Genomic DNA, 24,140 nt, shown 5'->3' on the forward strand with positions numbered 1-24,140 from the left:
TGAATTCTGGACGACCTTACGACCACGTCCACTTCCTTTCCAAGTCGTTCGAGTAATTTGTCTCAAAGTTCATTTATTCATCGGGAAATTTATATTGCGATATTCTTTAATCTTTGCGCAGAAATAAATTTTTATCGTAATATCAATTGATTTATAAAGAATTTTTTTTTCTATTATATTTTTATAAAAAAATTTCTACGTGTATCAAAAATAAATATAATTTATAAAATTTTTTCTCTAACACTGAAAGTAATATATTTTCCTTTTTTAGTGACACTCGGAATACAATATATATGATTTTTATTCCTCTCTAATTTATTTTTCTTCAAAATTTTTTAAGTATATTGTAATATAATCTGTTTTTATTTTTAACTTAATCATCTAATACTTTCATACATTTTAATCATTAAAAATATCACAATTTGATTCTCTACAGATTTTATTTCTAAGCAAACATTAATTTTTTCTTTCCTTCGTTAGTTTATACGAACATGGATGAAGAAACATGAGTAAATCTTTGCGATTTAGTAAAGGATCGAAGTCTTTCGTCATCTTGTCCTTACCATATGTTCAATAAAGAAACTTTTACCTCAATTCACGTGGCAACGCAAACTTTAATATTCGAATATGGTGAGCTATCACGCAAAAGTTCAATATATCGACATACGATACTAATATTGCCCGTCATCAATCGGAAATTACAGAGTGCACTTGAAGGCAACCACGACTAGTCTATTCAGATACTTAAATCGAAAATTATTCGTGTCATGGTCTTTATGCTTATTATATCTCAAAAATCTTTTCTATTTTTTTAATGCAGTTTCTTTAAGCAAATTGCTTCTTTATTTAAGGTACATATTTGGAAAATACTTCAGAATATAATAATTCAGAAAAAATTAAAAATACTTTCGAAAATGCTTCTTTAAAAGAAACCTCGCTTACATAAAGTTATTCACAATGCTATTTTTTATATTTTTTTATATTTAAATACAAATTCAAATACAAATTTAATAAATATTTTAATTATTGAAATCTTTATCACACTATGACGATTGACTATATATAAAAATTTATATATTTATTTATTTGTTTTTTTTAAAGATGTTGAATTAACTATTCAAATTAACTATTGAAATTTCAATAGCGTGCATTACAATTACATAATACAATTGTTCTCGATTTATCTCATAGCAGACACCGCAAAAACCGAGAATGCGTTCAATATTGGTTGAGACACACCCTCTATACTATTCGACCTATTGTTCACGATCGGTTTTCCATGCCAACACTGACAGGCGACAAGTGCGATTTTTTTCCATTCTATAAAAAGGTGGCGATCACTTTTATATGCGTGCTGACAACATCAGAATGGAGATCATAAAGTGCAGTTAAACTAATTGATAGGTACACGCTCGATCGATTCCTTGGCGCGAGGGACATACGCATGCGAAATTATATGTTGCATGCCCGGGAGAATGATGCAATTAATAAAACTCGCTTTCATCCTTGCTTACGACATTTTTTTCTTACGCGATATAAACTATAACAACAAAATTTAATTAATTTAAAATATGTTAAATTTCCGTCTCTCTCAAGTGAACAATCTCAATTATATTCGCATATTCAAAACATGCATAGTAACAATGCAAATTATATAATTCGTATATGTGTATATGTGTGTGTGTGCGTATTAATTTTCATTTTATTTGTATTAATAATAAAAATCCAATATAAAATCGTGACAGCATTATATGTGATAATGTGTGACGTAACATATGTACAAAAAATACATATGCGAGACGATTACAGTTTGTTGCACCTATCTTAAATAACGATTTCCTCTCGCAAAGTAAATTTACGAAGTTTGAATTTAGCAAGCGAACGAGCGAGCACAGAAACAACAAACCCGACACCGTGTTTTCGCGTGACATTAATTAAATTGTCTTCGCGCGAGCGCGCGAACGTGCCATGTAATGGAGGTGGATATAATGAGCATATTTAATCAGACTGTTTAATCAACGTGTCCTTTTGCAGTCCACCGCGCAATATCGTAAATAAACTCTCGCTCGTATACCAGACTCCTGTAAAAATGTAATGCGCATTCGTTTCGCGGACGATGGCCAAATAACAGTATATTTCGAGCGCAACAATGGCGCGCGGACAGTCCGTAGTTCTCTTTTATTTTCCCACATAACACGCTGCGACAATCGGTTCGAAATTCTCACGAGAGCGAATGGTATAATGCGCGATTTAAACATAAAGATAATGTCCAGCATGTAAACGTGTAATTATATAGATTGTTCATATAATACCTAATTTATATATATACATATATATAGGGCCAAAAGATTATAAAATTCGCCTTCAAAGCGCTCTAAATAAAAAATTATAAATATTTAATAACGATTTGCTGATATTTAGATAATCAAAGATTAATAAAATAAATAAATTTAATATTGTAGCAGCCATGATGACAATTCCAGATGACGACGTTGCAATATTAATTAATGGGAGGAATGCGAATATCGTGCATCGCTTGGGGACGCTCTATATTATACAATATTGTCCACAATACACTTCGAAATGAGATTATCACGCTCCGCAAACCGCATTACAATTGCGATTGAATTACATCCGGAATATCGTTATAAGCCGAGAAGAGCTCAAATCGCGAAATTATGTCGAAAGAAATGCGACGATAAATCCTTGACAGGATTACCTACCGGAATGGACCGAAAGAGAAGTGAGAAATGCAAGGCAAGGAAGAGAACGTAATCGGAGATGAAAGATGATCGAAGGTCGACCGATCATTTTGTGCGCACGCTACTCGCTGTAATTTTCCTCCGAGATGGAAAAGTTGTCTCTTTTGCCGCTTCAACAATTTCGAATTCTTCATGGTATACATTTGAAGAAATCATTCAAAATTCGACCCTTACGACCATCAGTTTGCTCTATATTTATTATCTTGTCGATAATTTCACGTTTACGAAATTACGATAAAAATAGGATGTTAATGGAATTCTATTAAAGAGTTTTGTGTTTATTTATATCTGTCTATTCTGAAAATACAAGTAATCGATTTAAAAGTTTCAAATTTGCCACGAATAAACACTATTGCGATTTAAGTCAGGAGAAAATTTAAAAATTTAAAACTCATATACTTCCGCAAAAAAATAAAAAATATGAACATTTAAAGAATGATAATTTTTTTTAAACAAAAATTAAATAAATAAATAAATGATATATTATTATTTTTTATAATTAATTATAAGTTTATAAAATTGCAAATTATATGATATTAATATATTAATTATATATTATATTTATATATCATATATATATATTCAATTGTAAATTAATATGATCACAAATTACATATAATTATATCAATATTTAAAATTATAGCAAAATTGTGAAATTGTGTCTTAGAAGATTATGATTCGCAATCTTAAAATATATAAAATATATAAATATTATTAATATTACAAAGTTTTGATTCACTTGACCCATCAATTAAAATTTACTACATCCATGAAATTGCAGAAATATATACCGATTTCCATAAATCACTATCTCATCGACGTTTTAATCACAAATAAGTGGCAAGTCGTGTAACGCGTGGCATTTCAGTGAATAATTCCGTTGTTGTTGCTAAAATGGAACTCTTGCTAAAGTGGTATTGCTAAAGCGCAAATCCCGAATCTGAATATTCAAACGCACACATCACTAGTATTTAAATTAAAATTTAAATAATAAATAAAATATGAATATATTTCCATGAAAAATAGTTAAGATTAACGTACTCTAAATCATTTGAATATTTCAATCATCATCTAAAAAGAGTCATTATTTTTATAAAAAATAAAACGAAAACTTTTTGCGTTATGTGTATAATATGTGTGTGTGTGTGTGTGTGTGTGTGTGTGTGTGTGTGTGTGTGTGTGTGTGTGTGTGTGTATTATATCAATTTTCGCATCTTATTTCATATCAATTAAAAAGCTAAAACATATTTTATTACGAATTTTTAAAACTATTTTATTACTTTTATTTAGAATATTTTAATTGGAAACTAGTATGCAAATTTTTATATTGCTCAATATCTCATAACACATTCTTTGTATATTTTTATTCCGAACAATCTAAATGTTTAAAGTTTATTACTCCGAGAATAACACTCTTTCTCTCTTAAATTGTTTCATTATAACTGCAATAATGCAATTATGGAAACATTTGTGATCTTATACACCGAAACGGAAACTGCGAACCGTTGTATCGCCATGAATACGCGATGTATTACATGAGTATCGTCACAAATGGATTTCAGGTTTCTGCCCACTACTGTCGAGAGATTTATGGACGTTTTAAAAAGCACGATGTTTTCGACCACGTCGTTAGAACCGGCGGCAAAAATCGATATACTAGTTAAATATCCCTGTTAAAACCCGAAGTGGCGTTGTCTCATGTGTTTTCGCGTGCGAACAGGCGCGCGAGCGTTTTCGGTAAAATTTTTTTTAATCCGCCTATAGTTTGCAAAGCTAGCATTATTGTGCGATGTGCAACGATCGCACGAATACAGTTAACTTTCTATGACTTTCACATCCTATAAAAATAATTCAAACGTGAATGTGCTGACGTTTCGAACAAAGCTTTTAGATCGAGTCGACCACTATTGTAGTATTGACCACTACTGTGGTTTTTGACAGATCACATAAATAATAAAAAAAAACAAAAATTAAAAATTGAAAAAAGTGAGCATACATAATTTTTATAAAAGAATATTTTACTTTTAATAAGTGTAATATTTTTTGGGGAAAAATCTCTTTCTTCATAATATTTATAATTTTGAAAGTTTTCTTTTTTATGAAAACATTAAAATTCTTTAAAAAGACTACTATTACTATGATTTTAAATTACTAATTGTTATTTTTGATAACTTTTATTATATAAATTAAATCATTATGAAAAACAAGAATCGAGAAAAAAATCTGTATATATTTTTTATAAAAAAATATATATTTTACTCTTTATAAAAGTATAATATATTTGTTGTATAATATATTTCTTGGAAAGTTTCTTTATAATATTTAAAGTATAATATATTTCTTGGAAAGTTTCTTTATAATATTTATAATTAAAAAAATTTTTTTAAGAAAATTTCTACGTTTCTAAATTTTTCTACAACATTCGACATATACACACAGGAGATTTAATTGTTATAATTTTTATATAATACTACATAAATAATAAAATATTATAAAAATTAAGTTGAAAAAAACCCAAACATTACATTTTTTATAAAAATTTAATGGAAAAATAAAAATTTTGAGAATATTTCTAAATGTCTTTAAAAAATATTCGATTATTATTACGGTATTAAATTATTGTAAGCTTTGGTAACACATTATACAAATAATAAAACATTATTAAAATCAAGAAAAAAAATATAATAAGATATAATATTTTAACATCATAAGCAACTAATTTTGAAATGAAAATATATCACATGTAACAGAAAGGAAGAGAGAAAGACAGAATATATTATTTTAATTTATTAAAATGTTAATTAATGTTAATTAATGCATTTTATACATTTATTATATTTAGTTCAAAACCGATAAAGTTTTAACAAAATCCTGTTCTGTCTGTTAACGCAGGAAAAAATTGTCACGCAACGCAAGGCGTTAAATTAATTTTAATTTATTTAATAGTTAAATGTAAATTTTAAAAAATTTCGCGAATCATTTATTCTACTCAATTATCGCTTGAATAGTTAAAAATGAGGGAAACACCAAATTACTTTCAAACGATATATAATACCGCGATAACAACGTGTCGGCTGCCAACCACGATGTATCGCTTTTATGGCAAACTGCGATAATGAGCTGTGCATCGCATATTACTCATAATATCAGGGCTCTCCAACGAGAGAAAAAAGATAGAAAAGCGAGAAAATACGATTCTCTAAGGGTTTTACACAGAAGTTTGTAATATCTTGTCTCCAATGGAGGAGAAATATAAATGAAAATTATAGTTATATTTTCAGACATGAAAAATATTTTGTATATTCTGATACTTGAATTAAAATAGTTCAAGGATCCAATTAGGAACTTTTAAAGCAATATCGTAACTTGTGATCGCAAGACCGTCTTTTCACTTATCTGTGTACGCAGTAAAATGATATTTCCAATAATGGGAAAAAATAAAAATAAAAATAGTTGTCTTTTTTTCAGAAACAAAGATGAGAAATGTTTTATATTCTTTTATACATATATGCACTAAAATATTGTAGATTTAAAATGTGGAATTTTTATAAGAGTTTTTTAAAGCAATATTATTATAGCCTTATAATAGTAAAGTTATTGTGTATTTGTTTTGTCAAAAAATTATAAACTATCTAAATAGAAAAAAATAATTATTTCTTAAAAGATGCAATACTCTTTATTTTTTTATCTAAGAAATTAAGATATTTCAAAAAAACTTTAAAATTAAGATAAAAATATTTCAAGGCAATTATTTTTATTTAAAGCAAACAATGAAATAGGAACATAGTAATTCCACAAAATAATGTATGTATATATAATTTAATTTCTTTTTTGTTTTTTCTATTTTTGTATATAAATTATATTTTGTATATTTATAGGATTTTGTATATACGTAAATATAATATTGCAAGAAGAAAAGTCACGAAATAAAAGCTTTGTACTTATGTTTCTCTCATATACGATATACATGTACATAGTTCATTAAGACACGCTACGAAATGTAGATGCGCTCGTTTTTCGCCCGCGTGAAATTTTTTCGCATTTTTTCCCCTCTTCTCTCTCTTTCTCTCTCTTATTTTTTTGTCAGAGCTACGAACCCCTTAGGCGGGTTCCATCGCCCTCGCGGAAATGAGTTTCCATGAGAAACTTTCAAACTCAAGTCGGACTTACCGCTGTGGGATATTTCGCATCTCTTCTCTCCCCAACGACCGAAGTTGTTTTCTTCGCGAAAAGAGCTGGCTGACGGCCACCGCTGCTCTACGAGTTTTTATTCGATTGAAATTGCACGAACCCATCTTGAAAGTACACACCTATTACATATACATAACAGCAAAATATTAAAATAATGATTAAATAATATCTCGTGGTGGATTAAATAATATGCGTGGATGAAATTATTGCGAAAAATAATTGTCACATTTTTCTTCAAATGGCACAAAAATAATATAAATATTATGATTATTACTTTTATATTACACTAACGATAGAAAAAGTAGTTTAAATTTCATTGAAAATAATAATCAAGAAAGGTCTTTTTGAACAAATAAAATTTTAATCATTTCAACAATCTTCATAATTTTTATACGTAAATAATACAATAACGTAAATTAACGACCATAAATTTTGTATAAAATGTAATAATAATTCATAATAAAAATGTTAAAATAATGACGCAATTTTCCATTATAATTATATTTAATGATATAAAAATGATATTTAATATTATATTTAATATTATATTTAATGATATAAAAATTATATTATAATGGAATAATTATTTTTACATTATTATTATGAATTATCGTTATATTTTGTATAAAATTTATGGTTATTAATTTACGTTACATATCAAAATTATGAAAATTATTCAAATAGTTAAAATTTTATTTGTACAAAAGGATTGCTTGATTATTATTTTTCATTATTTAATGTACGAAATTTATATATATATATATATATATATATATATATATATATATATATATATTACATATATTTATTATATTATTTTAATAATAATTTAATACATGAATAAGTACTTGATATATAAAAATGCGTAAAAATTGTGAAAGAATAAAATCGTAAAAAATCAATCGATTAATTGTATATATACGTATAATATTAAAAATAAAATAATTATATAAATAAATTTACTCACCAGCTAATGTACGTAGTCATTATTGCAACTTTGCCGGCTGTTTTGGAATTTCTCTTTCGGGATATTCACTCGCGCAGGAATAGAATTGATCGAAGAAAAATCGCGGCTGTTTACGATCGTACGCACTAATTAATCGACACATATTACACGCACGATTCGTCAAAGTGAGAATGATTACAATATGAAAATGATTACCCGTCCTTTCCCGACATACGACACGACGAAATAATCAGCGGCAACTTCACGAATCCCAAGAAGTCGTCGAACGAGCCGCAATAAATCGTCAATAAACCTCGATCAATTCGAAAATCTATTCATCCGGCACTCGCTCGTCCTTTCATTCGATATATCTACTGCTCGCACACGCGTAAAATTCACATTCGTCGCGAAAAAATGTGCGAAAACGCGGAGCGATCTTGCACACGTCCACTGATTACGAGACTTTCAAGTAATGTGACGTCACGCGGCTAACATCGCGTCGAGCGCTTGAATAACCGCCAGAATCAAAACAAAAACAGACTGATGCCGGCGACGAATCGAGTAGCAAAAACCTATTGCCATACCACATTATATACTTTTTCCAATATTATGTATAATATTCCGTGTTATACGTATGTATTGTACCAATTCTTTCAGTCTCTTCGCAATAATATTGTAGGACGAATAGTACATGAAATATTAATACGCTATGAATTATTAGATGTTAGATATTAATTGTATTGAAGAATAAATTATTATAAACATTGAACAATACTAATTAATCATCTGTGAATAATATATAATAATCTGTTTTCTCGAATATATCGTAAAATTGACGATTCAAATTCAAGCTCGCACTTTCGTATATATTTTCTATTTACTCACGTAGTCACGTATTCAAGAAAGACTCGATATACCAGGCAACTTCACGAGCAACACTAAACGAGTCGCGAGAAGCTGTCGAAAAACGAACGGATGAATGATCGCGTTATAATACCTCGATTAATCGGAGAATCTACTCACTCGGCACTCGTTCGTCTTTTCATTCGACATACCCTGCTGCTCGACACGCGTGCAGAATTCACTCTGACCGCGAAAAAACGCGGAGCGACCTTGCCATAGTCCGCTGGCTTCGAGACTCTGACGTAACGTGACGTCACGCGCTAGCGTGGCTGCCATGAGTCACACTGTCAGAATCAAAACAAAAATAGATTAACGGCCCGCGACGCTCCGGACAATAAAAAACTATTATCGTCTTTTTGTACACTCTCTCTTGCCTCGGTTTATTATATTTGTATTTGATACGTATAATATAATATAATAACTTTTATATGTGTAATATACAACTTTTAATCTCGTATAATAATATGTCTAGTGATAATAACTAGTATAAACTAGTAATTAATTATTGTCACATATTTGAGTACAAGCAAGATTAAAATATTAATATGATTATTAATTGTATCAAAATATAATTATTATATACGATTAAATTATCGAGTAATTATACTAATTAACCATCTAAATTAATAATACATCATGTTTGAATATACTGCACTAATGGCGATTCAAATTGGAGGTGCATCGCGCACTTTTCAATCACGCGATCAGATGCTCCACGACTCGCGTAGTCAGCTAATTTCGCGAAGTTTCGAGATATTCGAAGGCAAGTGTTGTGCATTTTCCGTTGACTCTTTTCATCGGGAGTTTATCTCGCGTTCGATCGAACGTCAAAAATCGTCGCGTCAGTGGTGACATCGTCATGAAGTGTCAGTCAACGCGATTGACAGCGATTCGAGGTATTTCGTTCGTCAAAACGCTGTCATCCGATCGTCTGCGAATCGAAAGCATCGAGTGGATTCGCGGATCAAGGTACGCGAGTGCAATTAATATATATTCTCGTCTATCTGCAATTAATGTATATTATCGTCTATCTGCAATTAATGTATATTCTCATCTTATGGACATGCGAGAGAAATCGGTGGGAATTTTTCGCTCGAGTATATTCATCGGACGCATTCGCGCGCCTTCTAACGAATGTCGAAAGTCATGGCGACTCGCCATGATTTATATCCGTCCGAAGCGGATCGCGCGTGCAATAAACGTCGGGAGTGTCGTGCAAAATAACGAGCGATCGTAATTAGTGGCTGTGCGGGTGTAATTAGTTTTTCCGCGATCGACCCATACATGCGCGAGTGAATATCCGGAATGGACAAGGGAGCGGGATGCGAGAGAATTATGGGGATGCGAGACAGGATGCGAGATTTACATCGGCACGTGAGTAAATTCTGTCATTGTATCTATTCTGTCATCGCATAATTATTGCGCTTTTATTTATATACTTTTAATTACATACTTTTTTATCAATATACGTCGCGTGCGTTATTTTATTCTGATCATGACTTGTTAATTATCTATGGTTGGTAAAATAAATTCTGTATACGAAGTTTTGTTATGCTTGCATGGTGTCGCTCGTTTACTCAATGGCATGTATAACCTATAACGAAAAAACTAGTATAATCGATCACGTATACGATATTACAATTATTAAATAAGAGATAAAGTGAAAGAGATAGTCTGCATAAATAATCGCAAAGTTTATTTGGGTAATTGTAATCGTTAGATCAATATAGTGGTGCAATTTGGCTATTGATTCAGTTAAAAAGCAAGCTTGATCTAACCTATACAAGTTACGTCTACATCTTTTCAAGATTTATTTGTAGCTTGTGATTATAATATGACATCTCGGGCGGCAGTTTTCTTTAATTTTTCACGTTATTATTCAAATGAGATAAGACGAAGAATACAATGGAAAGATTCAGAAGGTAATCTAGAGGGTAAAAAGTATGGACTTATTAGATACTTTCCAAGGTAGGTGAGATTGTTACAAGACTCGTTAATCCTTTTAAGAACATTTTTGTCAGTCAAAATTTGTGAGAAACGATATATTTATTGTATAAGTAATGTATATAAATTATAAAGAAATTGTAAATCAATATTGCAAATTAATTTTTGACATATTAAATACAGAATATATACGTATATTCTAAATTTAGTTTTTAAAATAAATTGCCTTTAAACACTTTAAAGATAAATATAGGAAATTTTAAAATTTATAATATATATTAATTTTGTATGAAACCAAAAGAATCAAGGCAATGAACGTGTGATTAATACATCTTATAGTTATAATTATTAATTGGGGTATTCAAAAACATATATTTGTAGAAAACCAGATCATGTTGACCCTCCAATTCAACCGAGTAAACTTTTATTGGTGAGACGAGTAAAACCTTTTAAGGGTAATCCTCATTGGGAGAAAAAAATACTTAATAATCTTGGATTTAAAGATGAGGTAGTCATAGTTATAGGCTATAAAGAATAGTATGATAATATACATATGTTTGATAAATTTTTATTCATATAATTGTCATCTTTACAGAACCACGTCAACAATCCATCTATCCTCAAAAACACACCAAATATTTGTGCTATGCTCTGGAAGGTGAAACATCTGGTAAAGATTGTTCCTATAAAGTTACCTGATAAACTGCCAACCCCAGATGATATAAATGGCACATATTTACATGAAAATGGTACATTTTCCGTTGTACCAAAAGTAGATCCTGCTCGCGAAGAAGCTTTAAAAAAGTTTGTAAATGATCCAAAAAAATTGAATCGTGATATTATTCAAGAAAAATTGAGACATAAATGGTTAGAAGGGCGTCCTTTGGCTTGAAACAAAATGCTAAATGTAATAAATAATTTTGTTGTATTAAAATTATTGATACATATATATATATATATATATATATGTATAAATCTAGGCAATCTTAAATATTTTCTTAATAATCCTTGGCAATTTCTTTTTAACTGAGAAAAAGCTTTATTTCTTTTCAACTGAGAAAAATATCTTGTATCATATAGCAAAGAGTACACGGTGTCGATTATATAATAAGAACATGCTATGAAAAATATATAAAAGTAATATGCAAAAATAACAATAACTTTGCATTTCAAGAAGTATGAAAGTAAACAGTTGAACAAATAATATAGTTTATTTATATTTTGCATATGCGGTCGATCGACCGGTTTACAACCTACTAACAATAATGTTAAAATTTTAGTATTTAATTCTTAATTTATTTAAAGTGTCCCATATGCCCAGAGTCTCATAAAATTTCCCAATTAATCTTAACTTACTATTAAAAGAAATTTCTTGTTTAATCCATAAGATATTTAATATTGTAATGATTATTAATAAATTAAAATATAAATAATACTTTCAATTTCTTGTTAAAATAGATTTTTAATTGTATTGGAGTCTTTTGCATATCTGTGGTGAATGAGACACTTTATAGGCAAGAGCAAGATATCTCTATAAGATGCCTTGCAATAAGATTTCATTATCTCAATCGATTTTTTGATTCACTCTAGTCAAAAAGTTCAAATAAATATGTATTCGATTTTAATAATATAATTTTAAATTAAATTTTTTTTTAAGATTGCATATAAATGATATTGTATGATAGTCTGACAGAGAGCTATAATAATAATATAATCTTAAATTAAATTTAAGATTATGTTATTGTTACATTGACTTTAAAATCGATTCACATTTATTTCAACTCTGACGCAAAGTGATTCTAATGCCGCCTAAGATATTAGCATACCTTATTGCGAGTCACTCAGTATAATAAGTGAAAGATGAGTGCCGCTTTGGGTCAGTCGTGCGGACCTAGAGATAGTGTTTCAAAAAAAAGAGTAGAATTTCAGAAAAAGTCTAAACTTCGCGAGCGAGATTCGCCGATCTCGACTGTTGTCGAATGATTCGGAAACGATCCACTAGGCCGTGTCCAGAGGACGTCCTGTCTTTCCGAAATTAGCAAATACACTAATAACGCGATTCTGAAACCGCACTCGACTGACTAATTCTGGAATTACCTTCGTCACCATTGATAAAGGGCGCTCTGCGAATCTTACGCCTTTGCGATGCTAAGAAGTGAACTAGATTGAAATTGTAATTAAACCTAATGTCAGCTATTCGTATTCACTACTACCGCTCTATGAAAACAATTTCGATCTTGTACATGCTCGAGCGGAATTTAAAAAGTCTCAGTAACGCGAATGTTTTGGAAGTCCTAGTAATGGAGAGACAGTGATTGCCGTCCTCTTTTATTTCTGTGTTTTTTGCTATCTCTTTCTTTTTAACGATACGATTTTTTAATGACGGTTCACTCATGTGTCAAATCTTATTAAATCCTTATAGCGCCATATTTAGATATATTTGCATATTTGCAATCAATTATCATCTGTCATATTAATATCATTATCCCTGATTAGTAATATTAATATTCTTAATATAATAACAATAATATTATACTAATATAATTAAACTAATAATTAAATATATGTATATATAACTAAATATACATATATTTAATTATTAGTTATATAAATATGTATGTATATAATTTGATTATTAATATATTGAAATATATATTATATACATATATATTTAATTATTAGTTATATACATATACATTTTTTATATATATATATATATATATATATATATATATATATATAGCGGTTAATTTAATTCAAAATGTTAAATTCATTATATCACTTATTAAAACCGTATCCTCTGTGTATGTGCGCACACTCTAATTTGATACGGTTTTAATAAGTGATATAATGAATTTAACATTTTGAATTAAATTAACCGCTAACATTACATTTTGTTTGTAATTTTAATTAAATTTTTATAAAATTATTGCATAATCATATTTCATTGTAAAGATGATTTTTCCAACGATTTTTTTTTTATCTTTCCACTGCATAATAACAAGTGATTCATGAGTAAACCGTCATCTACATCACAGCTCTTGTAAATTTACGCGGAATTGGTTCGTCTTCGATTGCGCAGTTTCCAAAAACGCCGATCTCTCGACGTGTGATGAATAGAGATTGTATTCTGCGTCGTTCTAGAGCCTCCCTTGTCTGGCATGTACATTCTCAACAATCGCGCTGCCCTTTCCTCCTGCGAGCGATCCGCCGCTTTTCCGCTCAGAAAACTGAGCAGCTTCATGCTCCGTCTTTTTAGCCTTAATCTATTCAGAAAGTTCGTCTCGCCACTGCTGGATGGACTCGTACTATTCTGATCATCGAAGTCTTCTTCGAATCTTTTTGACCGCCTCAGCTGTTCGATCTGTCTTTTACTTCTCTGTCTTCTCTTGTCGCTTGCTTCGATAAAATCCTCCCTTTGCATCGCTTCTCGTCTCTTCTCCGCGTTCATCTCCTCGACGTTACGGGAATTCGTCTCTTCCGCTCTTCTCGCAACAGCTTCCAATTCTCTCAACCGTTCAGCCTCCCTGGAACTCTTGGAGCCGGGAGAACCGGTCGCTTCCGGCTCATAATTTACGTCCGCGTCCACATCCGATAGTTTGCGGTGCAGGTCGACGATCTTGCGGCGAAACTCCTCGTCCTCCTGGTTCAGCTTGGTAAAGACGCGATCGCGTTCTTCCGCACTACCACCGACGCTCGACTTGGACGTCGTTTGAAACCTCTGTCACCACCATCCAACCTGGTGCTTGCCGCTGCCGGGCGAGTCCTCCTCTTCCGGCAGCGGCTCCAGCCGCCTCCTACCCAGGAAGCAGCGCAACGAACCTAGACTACCGCCGCCGCCCAGCAGCTGATCCATGCTCAGCTCCGGCAGCGAGCAATCCTCGTTCTCCGACTCCTGATCGGCGTCGTCCGCCGACAGGTTTAGGCCGTAATTGTCCTCGCCGGTGTTCACCACCGCGCCGCCGCTGCTGCAGCCGTTTGGCGGTGGCTAAGGAAGTCAGGCACAGCTCGGGCTAGTGATTCTTTGCAAAAAGAGAAACAGAAGGCAAGCGTTCGTCATGCAGGCAAGCGTGCGAAGCTTACGTGCTATCTTGTACGTATAATATGTTACGCTGCATTCCCGTGGATGTCTATGTATCGAGAGAAAGATTTTATCTGTCTCAAATAACAGTCGTGATATATTAAGGATTATACATTCAACTAAAAGATGTGGGAAATAAATACGAGCCATAATCCTCGGAATAATACTCTTGCATAGATCACTTTGAATGCTAAGATTACTTGGTATAATTTATACGATAGTATTATCGTGTATTACGCTTGTGCATACGTATATATATTGTGCATTAAACTCTGCAATCGGTTTTAATTTAAGTCTAATATATGTGTATGCATATAAAATGTATTTATAATTTTTACATTCAATGTGAAGTGCAATTTAAGTGAATTAATGAATTACTTTGAAGCTATTACGTCATTTTCAAGCAAGCTTATATAAAAATAGTGACACGTATCAAGCAATCCAATTATAAATATTTACAAATTTGATTCCACGAGTATAAGAAAAAGCTATAAAAATATAAAAGATATAAAAATATTTTAAAAATAAAAAAAATTGCAATTTATACGAATTATAAAATATCTATATATACATATCTTTATAAATTATTTTAAATCTTTATCTTTAAATATGGAATTTTTGATAAATTATTATACATAGTTTTGTATATATATATATATATATATATATATATAATCTCGTATACATATAATTCAATTTTCTAAAATATATGAATTTATTTATGGAAATAAATTCTTCAATCGCTTGATACGCGATAAAATTCCTCGCAGCGTCGGAACTTGTTTCACTGTGCTTTCAAGCTTCAGCTATTACGTTCGGATGCGAATATTCATGTATCATAGTCTCAAATATTATTACCGAGTTGACGGTGAAACTCTCGTCGTCCGGTCCACCGGAAGTCGGCGTACCCCATATGTCGTCGCCGGAAGTAGCCCCGGACGTGGTACCCTCCTCGTCATTCGGATCTAATGAAAACTCAGTTCGCTCCGGGGGTACTGGTGGTTGAAGAAGGTAACCACCGACACCCTCGCTAAGCTGTTCTAATAAAACCATCTTGCTGACGACATAACTGCTCGCTCGGGCGGTCCACGCTCTCAAACCAGACGGCGGTGACTCCAAGTCCCGATTGTCATCTTCTCCCTGCTCGTCCAACTCGTCATCTTGATCCAGACTGCTCATCGTACCGAATCGCCTCAGAGCTCTGTGCAAAATGATCGTTAGAAGTGTAGAAATCGAACTAATTAGATTTCAATTAAGAAGAGTGAATAGATAAAAAAGAAAGTAATTAAAAGTAATTAATTTTTAGATCGAATGCATCATTAATCGATAAAGGCAGTAATTCATTTCGTATGTCTTATTTATAATCAAGTAAACTCGACAAGTTTTTTAAATTTAAGTTTCCAGTTTTTGTTTCTAATTAACAAATTATTGAATTTAAAGATATTAGTGTTGATAATAATTTATTATACCTATAAGGAGGTTCTCCGTCACAATCGAGGTCGTCTTCGCTACCATCTTCAGTGTTACCATCCGCAGGCGTGTAACTGGGGCTGTTACATCCCGGACTATCGTGCAATCCATTTCGCAATCTGTATCTCGTGCAGAGATCGGGAGTCGGTGGAAGAACTGAAATTTTCGGAGGTAACGGGGAGAACGGATCTCTCTGTAATGGTGGAGTAGGACAACCCGATCTAAAATAGATAATTTGTTATTAGAATCACTTAAAGTTGACAATCATTTTTATCTCTTACATTTTTTGAAAAGAAAATTTTTCTCAGAAAATTTTTTTATCCTTTTATTTTGTTGTGGAAAAATTTCTAGTAAATAAAAAATAAATACCTCTATAATTTCTCTCTCTGGTAATGTAATTAAATTTACCTCGGAATTATTTAAAATTAAAAAATATATTTAAATATCTAAAATATTCAAAAATTAAAAAAGAAAAGAAAGAAGAGAAAGAGAAAGTGTTTTCAAAATTACGCGTTAATTATTATTACCTATGGCACCTTCGACAAATGCTGATGGAGCTCGTTGAATTCTCCTTTGAAGTCACGTGACTGCCATTTTTCCGCGTCATGCTGTTCGATTTTACAGTACTTAGACTTGCGCTCGACGCAGTACTTTGTTGTTCCGCGTCGGAATTTACCGTCGTGATTTCTTCCGTCGCAGTGTCCTGGCTGGTCGATCTACTATTACTTTCTCGAGGAGCTCGGGCCGCCAATTCCTCCGCCGTCCACTCCTCCAGTGAGCTTTCGTTATCCGGAGGAGGGATCTGATGTGAATTGCGTACCCACTGAGCCAGGTGATTGTTTTCCCGAGAGTTCTTCAGGATCGTTTCCAGGCTCTCGCCGGATTGCGACTCCTTCTCCTCCTCGTCGCGTTGTTGAGGCTCTCTCGCGATCTGTCGTTGATTTCAGGAGTTATTAGTTATTAGACACGCAATTGTGTAAACTGTTATTATATCTAATAATAATTGAAATCATATTGAAGAATAGCTCGTTGAATATTTAATTTTGTTCTCAAAAAATCCACAACCTTCTATTTTCTAATTTAATTTAATTTCTTTCATTTCTCGCGTGAAGCATGAATATTGATTTTTCCAATCAAATTTTTTTAAATTGTTAGCATTTTCTCACCTGCGGACTTCCCGTGGGTTCTCTGATCGCGGTGAAATTATTACCAGCAATCGGACTCTCTTCTGGGCTGTCCTGATCCGACGAGTTCAAGCCACAGCCTGTATTCACATAGATGCTAAAATACAATGAAAATTGATACTCGTAAATACTATTTTCTCCATTCGCGCGACTCTCGGCTTGTACCTTGACTTTTCGTCAAAAAATTCCGTATTTTAACGTCTGGTCTCCCACTCACTCACATTTGCCGTTGAAGAAGATTGTGCCAGACGGCTTTAAGCTCCGCGGTAGGCGCTCGAAAGATGAGAACGCGTCTTCGAGGTCGACTGTGTGGGCTGCAACCGCCGCTGTTCACCATCTCGGCGTGGCCATTTTCCGCGCTGCCATTCGGATTTACGGCGACTTGTAACCGAAACTCCGTCGGTCGTTTTCGCACGGTGAAACACGCCTCTGCGATGCTGGATAATCGCAGGGGCTCCTCGGTGACGAAGAGCACGCGGTCTCGCGAGATCCGCGCGAATACCAGAAGATCGGTCAGTAGCAGCGCCCAGGACGGCTGCAGACGCGCCCGACCTTCGACCTTAGCGAGGGCGCCGCCGAAGAGCCTAAGCAAAGATTCGATTTTTCTATAAATATTATTGTATTTGAAAATTTATTACGGATAAAAATAATTAGTATCAGCGAAATTCAAGCGATTTTTAATTAAAGATTCTCGAAGACGAGATGAATAAGCAATAATCGAATTAATTATTTAGAAATTATTTATTTTTGTGAGGATACAAGCAACAAGAATATAGTATATTCCCCAAAGAAATTGAAGAGACTTATATTAATATAACTTTAATTTAGATTTAGAGTATAAAAATAAAGAACACGCTCTCTCACCATTGTCTTCCTGGCACCGCTAAGGTAAACGGCTTGCATCTCGCGAATACTAATCGAGATTCCACCTCTTGCAAACTCAGCAGGGGTCTCCCGGTATCTCTCGGCGGCTCCATGACACCAGCATTAGCTGTAGCTTCTCTGTAGCCGTGGGCCAAATCTCTCGCTTGTTGGCAATTTCGCGGAGACGCCTGACCCAACAATCTTGTCATTTCTCTGCAAGCATGAATTTACTACGGAAACGGTACGGTTTTCGCTTTTCCGATGCTACAGATGCCAAAAGAACTTTTTTTACACATTAAAAAGTCTTTAAAACTTTAAAACTTTTTATAATCGTGAATTTCTTATGATTTTAATTCAAATTTTAATATAAGATTTAATTAATTTTTTAAGTGATATTATAGGATTTTTATGAGAAAAAAAATTTACACACAACAGTACGGAAATATTAATAATTTCTCATAAATTAATATATATTAAATTAATATATAATATTAATCTCTTTATATAATTTATTTTATATAAATCAAAGTACATATTTACTTTATAAAAGCTTATTTAAAAATTAAAAATTAATAAAAATATGAAAAGGTGATGATAGATTAATAAATCTATTTATATCACAATTCGAATTCTTAATTTGTCATCTTGTAATCGAAGCATCTTTACAATTTTGGCAATAAGAAAAAATAATTTTAGTAACAAGAAACGAATAAAATAAGATGAAAGTTTAGCATTGCAGTTAAATAAATTATAATTTTCTTGATATCTTACAACTTTTGCATATATTGACGATTATTTTCCCAAAAATTTCATAACTAATTAGTCCGTCAGAATTAATTTCATCGAGCTTTATTTCACATTGAAACGAATTTTATTGAAGCAAATTGCTCGAAAAACAATTGGGTATCTTTCTGAAAGAGACACAAGCAATTAGCGTAATCGTACTAACCTATAGTGTTCTAAGGGTAGGAGTAGCACCCCGGTAAGATCGGGGCGCCGTTTGTGCGGCACGGCAGGCTCACAGACGAGCTTGGCGAAGGCCGTGTTCCGTCTGAGAGCGACCAGGAGGCAGCAGGCACGTTGTAGGCCACTGAGGTATCTTCGGTAGGCAGCTGTGATTTTAGGAACTCTACAGAGATAGCTGTCGACACCGCCGCCCTCGTCCCTGATCTCCTCGGATAGCTTGAGCAGTTCGTCCAGATTCTGGAATAGGATCAGGTAGTCCATCGCCGATAGAACGTCGCGTTGCTCGCACAGCGGGGCCATGAAACGCGCGTGGCCGTTCTTCAGGATGCTCCAGTACCTGGTCTCGCGTACATTTAACTCCTCTTCGGGTGGCGCGTCAGGTACCAGAGAAGGGAAGACCTGCTGCATGAAAGAATTCGCGACGAAAGAATTTTGGGCGGAAAACTTTTTGATAGGCAATCGCGCGCGCGGAAAATAGAAATAAATGTCAATATATATTTTAAATAAATTTTTGTTAAATCGTTGCGCCTCAAAGTAAAGTATCGTCGCTTTTAATACGTAAAGGACGTAATTTATGTTTGCATATAAGATAATTGGATGTAATGTGCAGCTTATAGCATGATTGTGTAATAATGTATGTAAAGCACTGTTGAATTCTTCGATCGATAGCTTGCATTCAATAGCGTGCATTGAACGGCTTTAATTGAAAATTAAAATACCTAAAAATGAAAATAATTTCAAGTAATCTGATTTATTTTATTATATCTATAATTTAATACCGAGATGAAATATTATTATCAGACTTTAAGACTTTCTTCCTATTATGTATAATAACGCGATAAGAAATATTTTGCTATTTTCAAAATTAATAAAAAATTATCTTTTAATATTCTTTATAATATTTAATATACAAAAAAGTATAAAAGTATAAATCGAAACCCCCCCCCTCCCCAATTCAATGAATAAGCTTATAAAAAAGTACTATATACTACTAGTACTATTAATAAGAGAGAATCGAAAATCGCGGGATGAGGGTGGAAAGGATATAATGAATAAACAAAACACATGAGGTTGGAAACAAAACTTGTTGACAACAAAAAAGAGCAACCTGGTCGAGGTACAAAACATAACCGCATCATAACTTAAACGGCATCCCTCACGCGAGGAATGCGCGCGCTATACACTACATGCTCGTTAAAAGTAAGTTACAAAGAAAGTGAAGAGGAAGAAAAAAGAAAACAATGTACACACATGCACAGATGTGTGACGCCTCTTGTACAAAGCGAACATAAGCTTTGAACGCACGCTGATATAAAAGCGCCTAACAAAAAAATTCGCATGTTCCCGTTCTATGTATAATATATAAAAAATGAGAAGGTATCGTATAAAAATATAAAAAATTTCTCGATATAAAAATATAAAATTTCTCGAAAATCCTAAATGCGAGAATATGTTTATAAGATTCTAATTTAGTAATTTGTATTAGCAATTTTTCAATTTACAAATATTAAATAAAAAGATAATTAGTAAACATTTATAAATTTTACAAAGCAATTAACTAGACTATACTTGTTAGATACCGCGCGATCTCCAGAATATTAATAATAATCATAAAAGCGCTTTTTGCGAGTTTGCGCAATTAAATTTTACTGTATTATATCAGCTGTACCAAGCTGTGTTTACTATCACACATCTTCCTAATTGTTTGAAATAAGATTTATGAAATTGGAACGATATTCTCGTCTGATAGGATATGTATCATCAGACATGTCTGCGTCAATTCACGTGCGAAATAAGCTTCGTAAAACAGCATTAACACTTATAGACGATGCAATTCAGCATTATTAATAATTATTAAAAAAAAATACATATATTTTTTCTACCTATGATGTTGAAAATAATCAAACGGAAATTAGACATTTCTCCTATAATATGTTGTCTTTTCATATCGTGATTAAACGTTCGACGCATTTCACGGTCCGATCGATTATTCCGATAGAATGGAAATTTCCTTAACACACTTTCAATCTCCGATTAATTTACGATCAGCATGATTACACTTCATTATACTTTAATGGCGAATAAATTTAAACGACACTGATAGCGGTACTCTTTACTGTATTAACGATATTATCGGTACCTTAAATCATTAGAAAATATTATTTGTAATAACAGTAACAATTGAATATTCCTTTGCTCATATAGATATTTTAACCAATTCGAAGATATCAAGAGAGAGAATATATTTAAGTTACATAATTATAATTAAAGAAGTTTGTGTTCTCTGTTATATCTATTATTAGGATAATATAATTTTCGAAAAAAATAAATAAATATAAATATGAAAAATATCTAAGCTATTAAAATATATTAAAGTACGAGAGAATTATTTTACATCTAATGTTGAATAATTGAAAAGTATAACATTAATTTATCACCATTGTTGTCCCATGCGTTTCATTTATAATTAAGGTACTGATGAATATACCGTTAATAGAGTATTGTTACGTTCACACGAGGACGCCAGTACCGACCTCGGCATTGAACGTGACCGTGTGTTGGCTGTTAGCGCCGGCGACGGAAGGGTTCTGAAGGGTGGTGTTGACCGAGCTGGGTCTATGGATAGCAGAAGAGTGGACGCCTCCTTTGCGATGCACCTCCAGCACCAGTTGATTCGTGGCGGCCTGAATAAGCCCCAAGATCTCGTCCCGCGGTTTCGTCACGACGTTCGTCGTTTCTACAAAGACCACATGATCGCCCGGCCGTAAACCGGAACGTTCCGCCGGACTTCCCGGATCTACGCGCTCCACTCGGGGTGGCCTGCCCCACGATAACGAAAAACCCCATGGAATCTGTCAGATATATTCGTGATGAAATATTTAATTAGCAAAATTAATTAACGATGGTGCAGGATGGTTTAGTATAATCGATAAGGAATTATGCAAAAATAAGTAAAAAAAATATAAAATAAGATTTTGTTTTCGTATATGAGACTTTGTTTTAAAAAAGAAAAAAAAATTAATTTTAGAAATTGGAAAACTGATAATTAGTAAAAAACTAATAATAATTATAACTATATACTTTATATACATTAATTATATTAATTTTTCAATTTCCGAAATTATTTTTCTCGAGGAAACATTTTTATGAAAAAGTTTTATTTTGTTTTTATACTTTTTTTCTTTTACTATGATTATTGAATAACTTTACTACGACGAGTTCTCTAAATTATTCTGTTGAGTTTATATATATATATATATATATATATATATATATATATATATATATACATATACACACATCACTTTATGATATGCTATAATTTATACGAAAATCGAAAAAAATTTTGATAATTTCGATAATTCTTTCTATTTACAATTCTATTTAAAGTCATAATAAATACCTGATTAACCGAAGTTTGCCTTATCAAGCTTTTGGTAATGGTACAAGGTGTTCTACCGCCTTTCGCAGTGAAACGCGGATGCAAAGGTAAACCTGTCGATGGATCGACCGGTTCCAACTCCAAGTACCTCAGATACATCAAATCGTCCGTCCCTGAGTTATTATTATCTAGCTCGCCATCCTTGGATAATGGCGGCGACACGACGCAGTCCTGAGGTACACCCGCGAAAGGGGTGCTCGTATTTCGGACGGATCCGGATTCTAGAGGGTGCCATGTTGCTTCCTGCAAGTCATTCCCGCTCTTTTAGTCCTCCCATGATTGAAAAATATATCATTTTAAAAACAAATCTAATATCTTATTCAATCAAAGAAATTAATTATTAGAATATTTTACATGAAAAAGTAACAAATTATAACAAAAATTGATGAGGTTGAAGTTTTTAATAAAAAAAATTAATTTCCTAGATTCTTTACGAATTTAAAATTAACAATTTTGAGAAATTCAGCAGAAATTTTATTCAAAATAATTGAAATGATTGCTTTTTTTGAAATATAATTACAAAATACAGAATATTTCAGGTTAATAATGATTATTATTATCATATCAAGATATAAAAATCTATATTATTATAGACACGCTACATGAGATTGTCAGCTTTAGCGCGAATATTATTTAAGATATTATTCGGATCGAAGTCAGTAAGTGATCAGATAATATCGAGCTCGAGGTAGAAAATCCACTTAACTGTAACTTGAAAGAAAGCTCCGAGTCATTGAGATGCAGCAGACATTATTTCTTAATGGCTAAATTAGATGAGTAGCTTTGCCGTGAAAGTACATTTTTTCTTAATATATTCGATTACCACAAATTATCTATTAATTTTTTTATTAGTCTATATTAATACATATTATAAAATATATTAATATATTATAATGCAGAGTATATAATGTAATAATGCACAAAAAGCGCATATTTTATAATATCTACTAGAGATCTAATATAGTAATTAACGTTTGAAAATACTTCAATCAAGTATCTCGTACAAAACACTCAAAGTTTCAAGTATACATTTACTTTCATGCGAGATAAGATGAGCTGTTCAATGATTTGTAGGAAGAAAAAACTTCCCAGACATCGCTTCAATATTTGAGAGCTAATATAGCAGTAAACTTTAGCACATCCGTTAAATATATCTTGCGTTATATACAGGACGTCCAGACATGTCCACTATATAACGCAAGATATATTTGAAAGATATATCTGAAATAAATCGCGCAGAGAGAATCAGAGAGAAAATCTTTATCAAGACTCTTTTGAATAAATATTTAATGTTTTATTGTTCGATATTTACGCTCGAGGGAAAAAATAAACTTTTCGATGATTCGTAATAAAAAAAAAACTTTTGAGAGACGCCAACGCAATATAG

General features: G+C 32.2%; 3 protein-coding genes across 3 annotated transcripts in view; 2 read left to right on the forward strand and 1 right to left on the reverse strand.

Moving 5' to 3' along the window:
• The first annotated feature begins 9,740 nt into the window (after positions 1-9,740).
• LOC145975411 (uncharacterized) overlaps positions 9,741-24,140 on the forward strand; it is a 61,103-nt gene continuing 46,703 nt past the window's right edge. The window contains exon 1 of the mRNA XM_083105890.1: positions 9,741-10,176. The gene's annotated coding sequence lies outside the window, so the exon portion shown is untranslated. The remainder of the gene's footprint in view (positions 10,177-24,140) is intronic.
• Mrpl30 (mitochondrial ribosomal protein L30) lies at positions 10,366-12,818 on the forward strand. Its single transcript, XM_083105892.1, has 3 exons — positions 10,366-10,770; positions 11,128-11,254; positions 11,342-12,818. The coding sequence occupies exons 1-3, from the start codon at positions 10,637-10,639 to the stop codon at positions 11,636-11,638; spliced, it is 558 nt and encodes a 185-aa protein (XP_082962018.1). The 5' UTR covers positions 10,366-10,636; the 3' UTR covers positions 11,639-12,818.
• Positions 14,471-24,140, reverse strand: part of Psgef (Protostome-specific GEF) — a 29,422-nt gene continuing 19,752 nt past the window's right edge. The window contains exons 7-16 of the mRNA XM_083105977.1: positions 22,715-22,996; positions 21,846-22,163; positions 19,295-19,713; positions 18,346-18,558; positions 17,703-18,065; positions 17,464-17,578; positions 16,825-17,228; positions 16,297-16,518; positions 15,686-16,028; positions 14,471-14,734 (exon numbers count right to left, since the gene is read on the reverse strand). Of these exons, the coding sequence (XP_082962103.1) occupies positions 14,471-14,734; positions 15,686-16,028; positions 16,297-16,518; positions 16,825-17,228; positions 17,464-17,578; positions 17,703-18,065; positions 18,346-18,558; positions 19,295-19,713; positions 21,846-22,163; positions 22,715-22,996 (2,943 nt within the window). The remainder of the gene's footprint in view (positions 14,735-15,685; positions 16,029-16,296; positions 16,519-16,824; positions 17,229-17,463; positions 17,579-17,702; positions 18,066-18,345; positions 18,559-19,294; positions 19,714-21,845; positions 22,164-22,714; positions 22,997-24,140) is intronic.

This window comes from Camponotus vicinus, unplaced genomic scaffold, assembly GCF_025532165.1.
Source record: "Camponotus vicinus isolate PSW18456_S1 unplaced genomic scaffold, iyCamVici1.0 SCAF_8, whole genome shotgun sequence".
Taxonomy (NCBI): Eukaryota; Metazoa; Arthropoda; class Insecta; order Hymenoptera; family Formicidae; genus Camponotus; species Camponotus vicinus.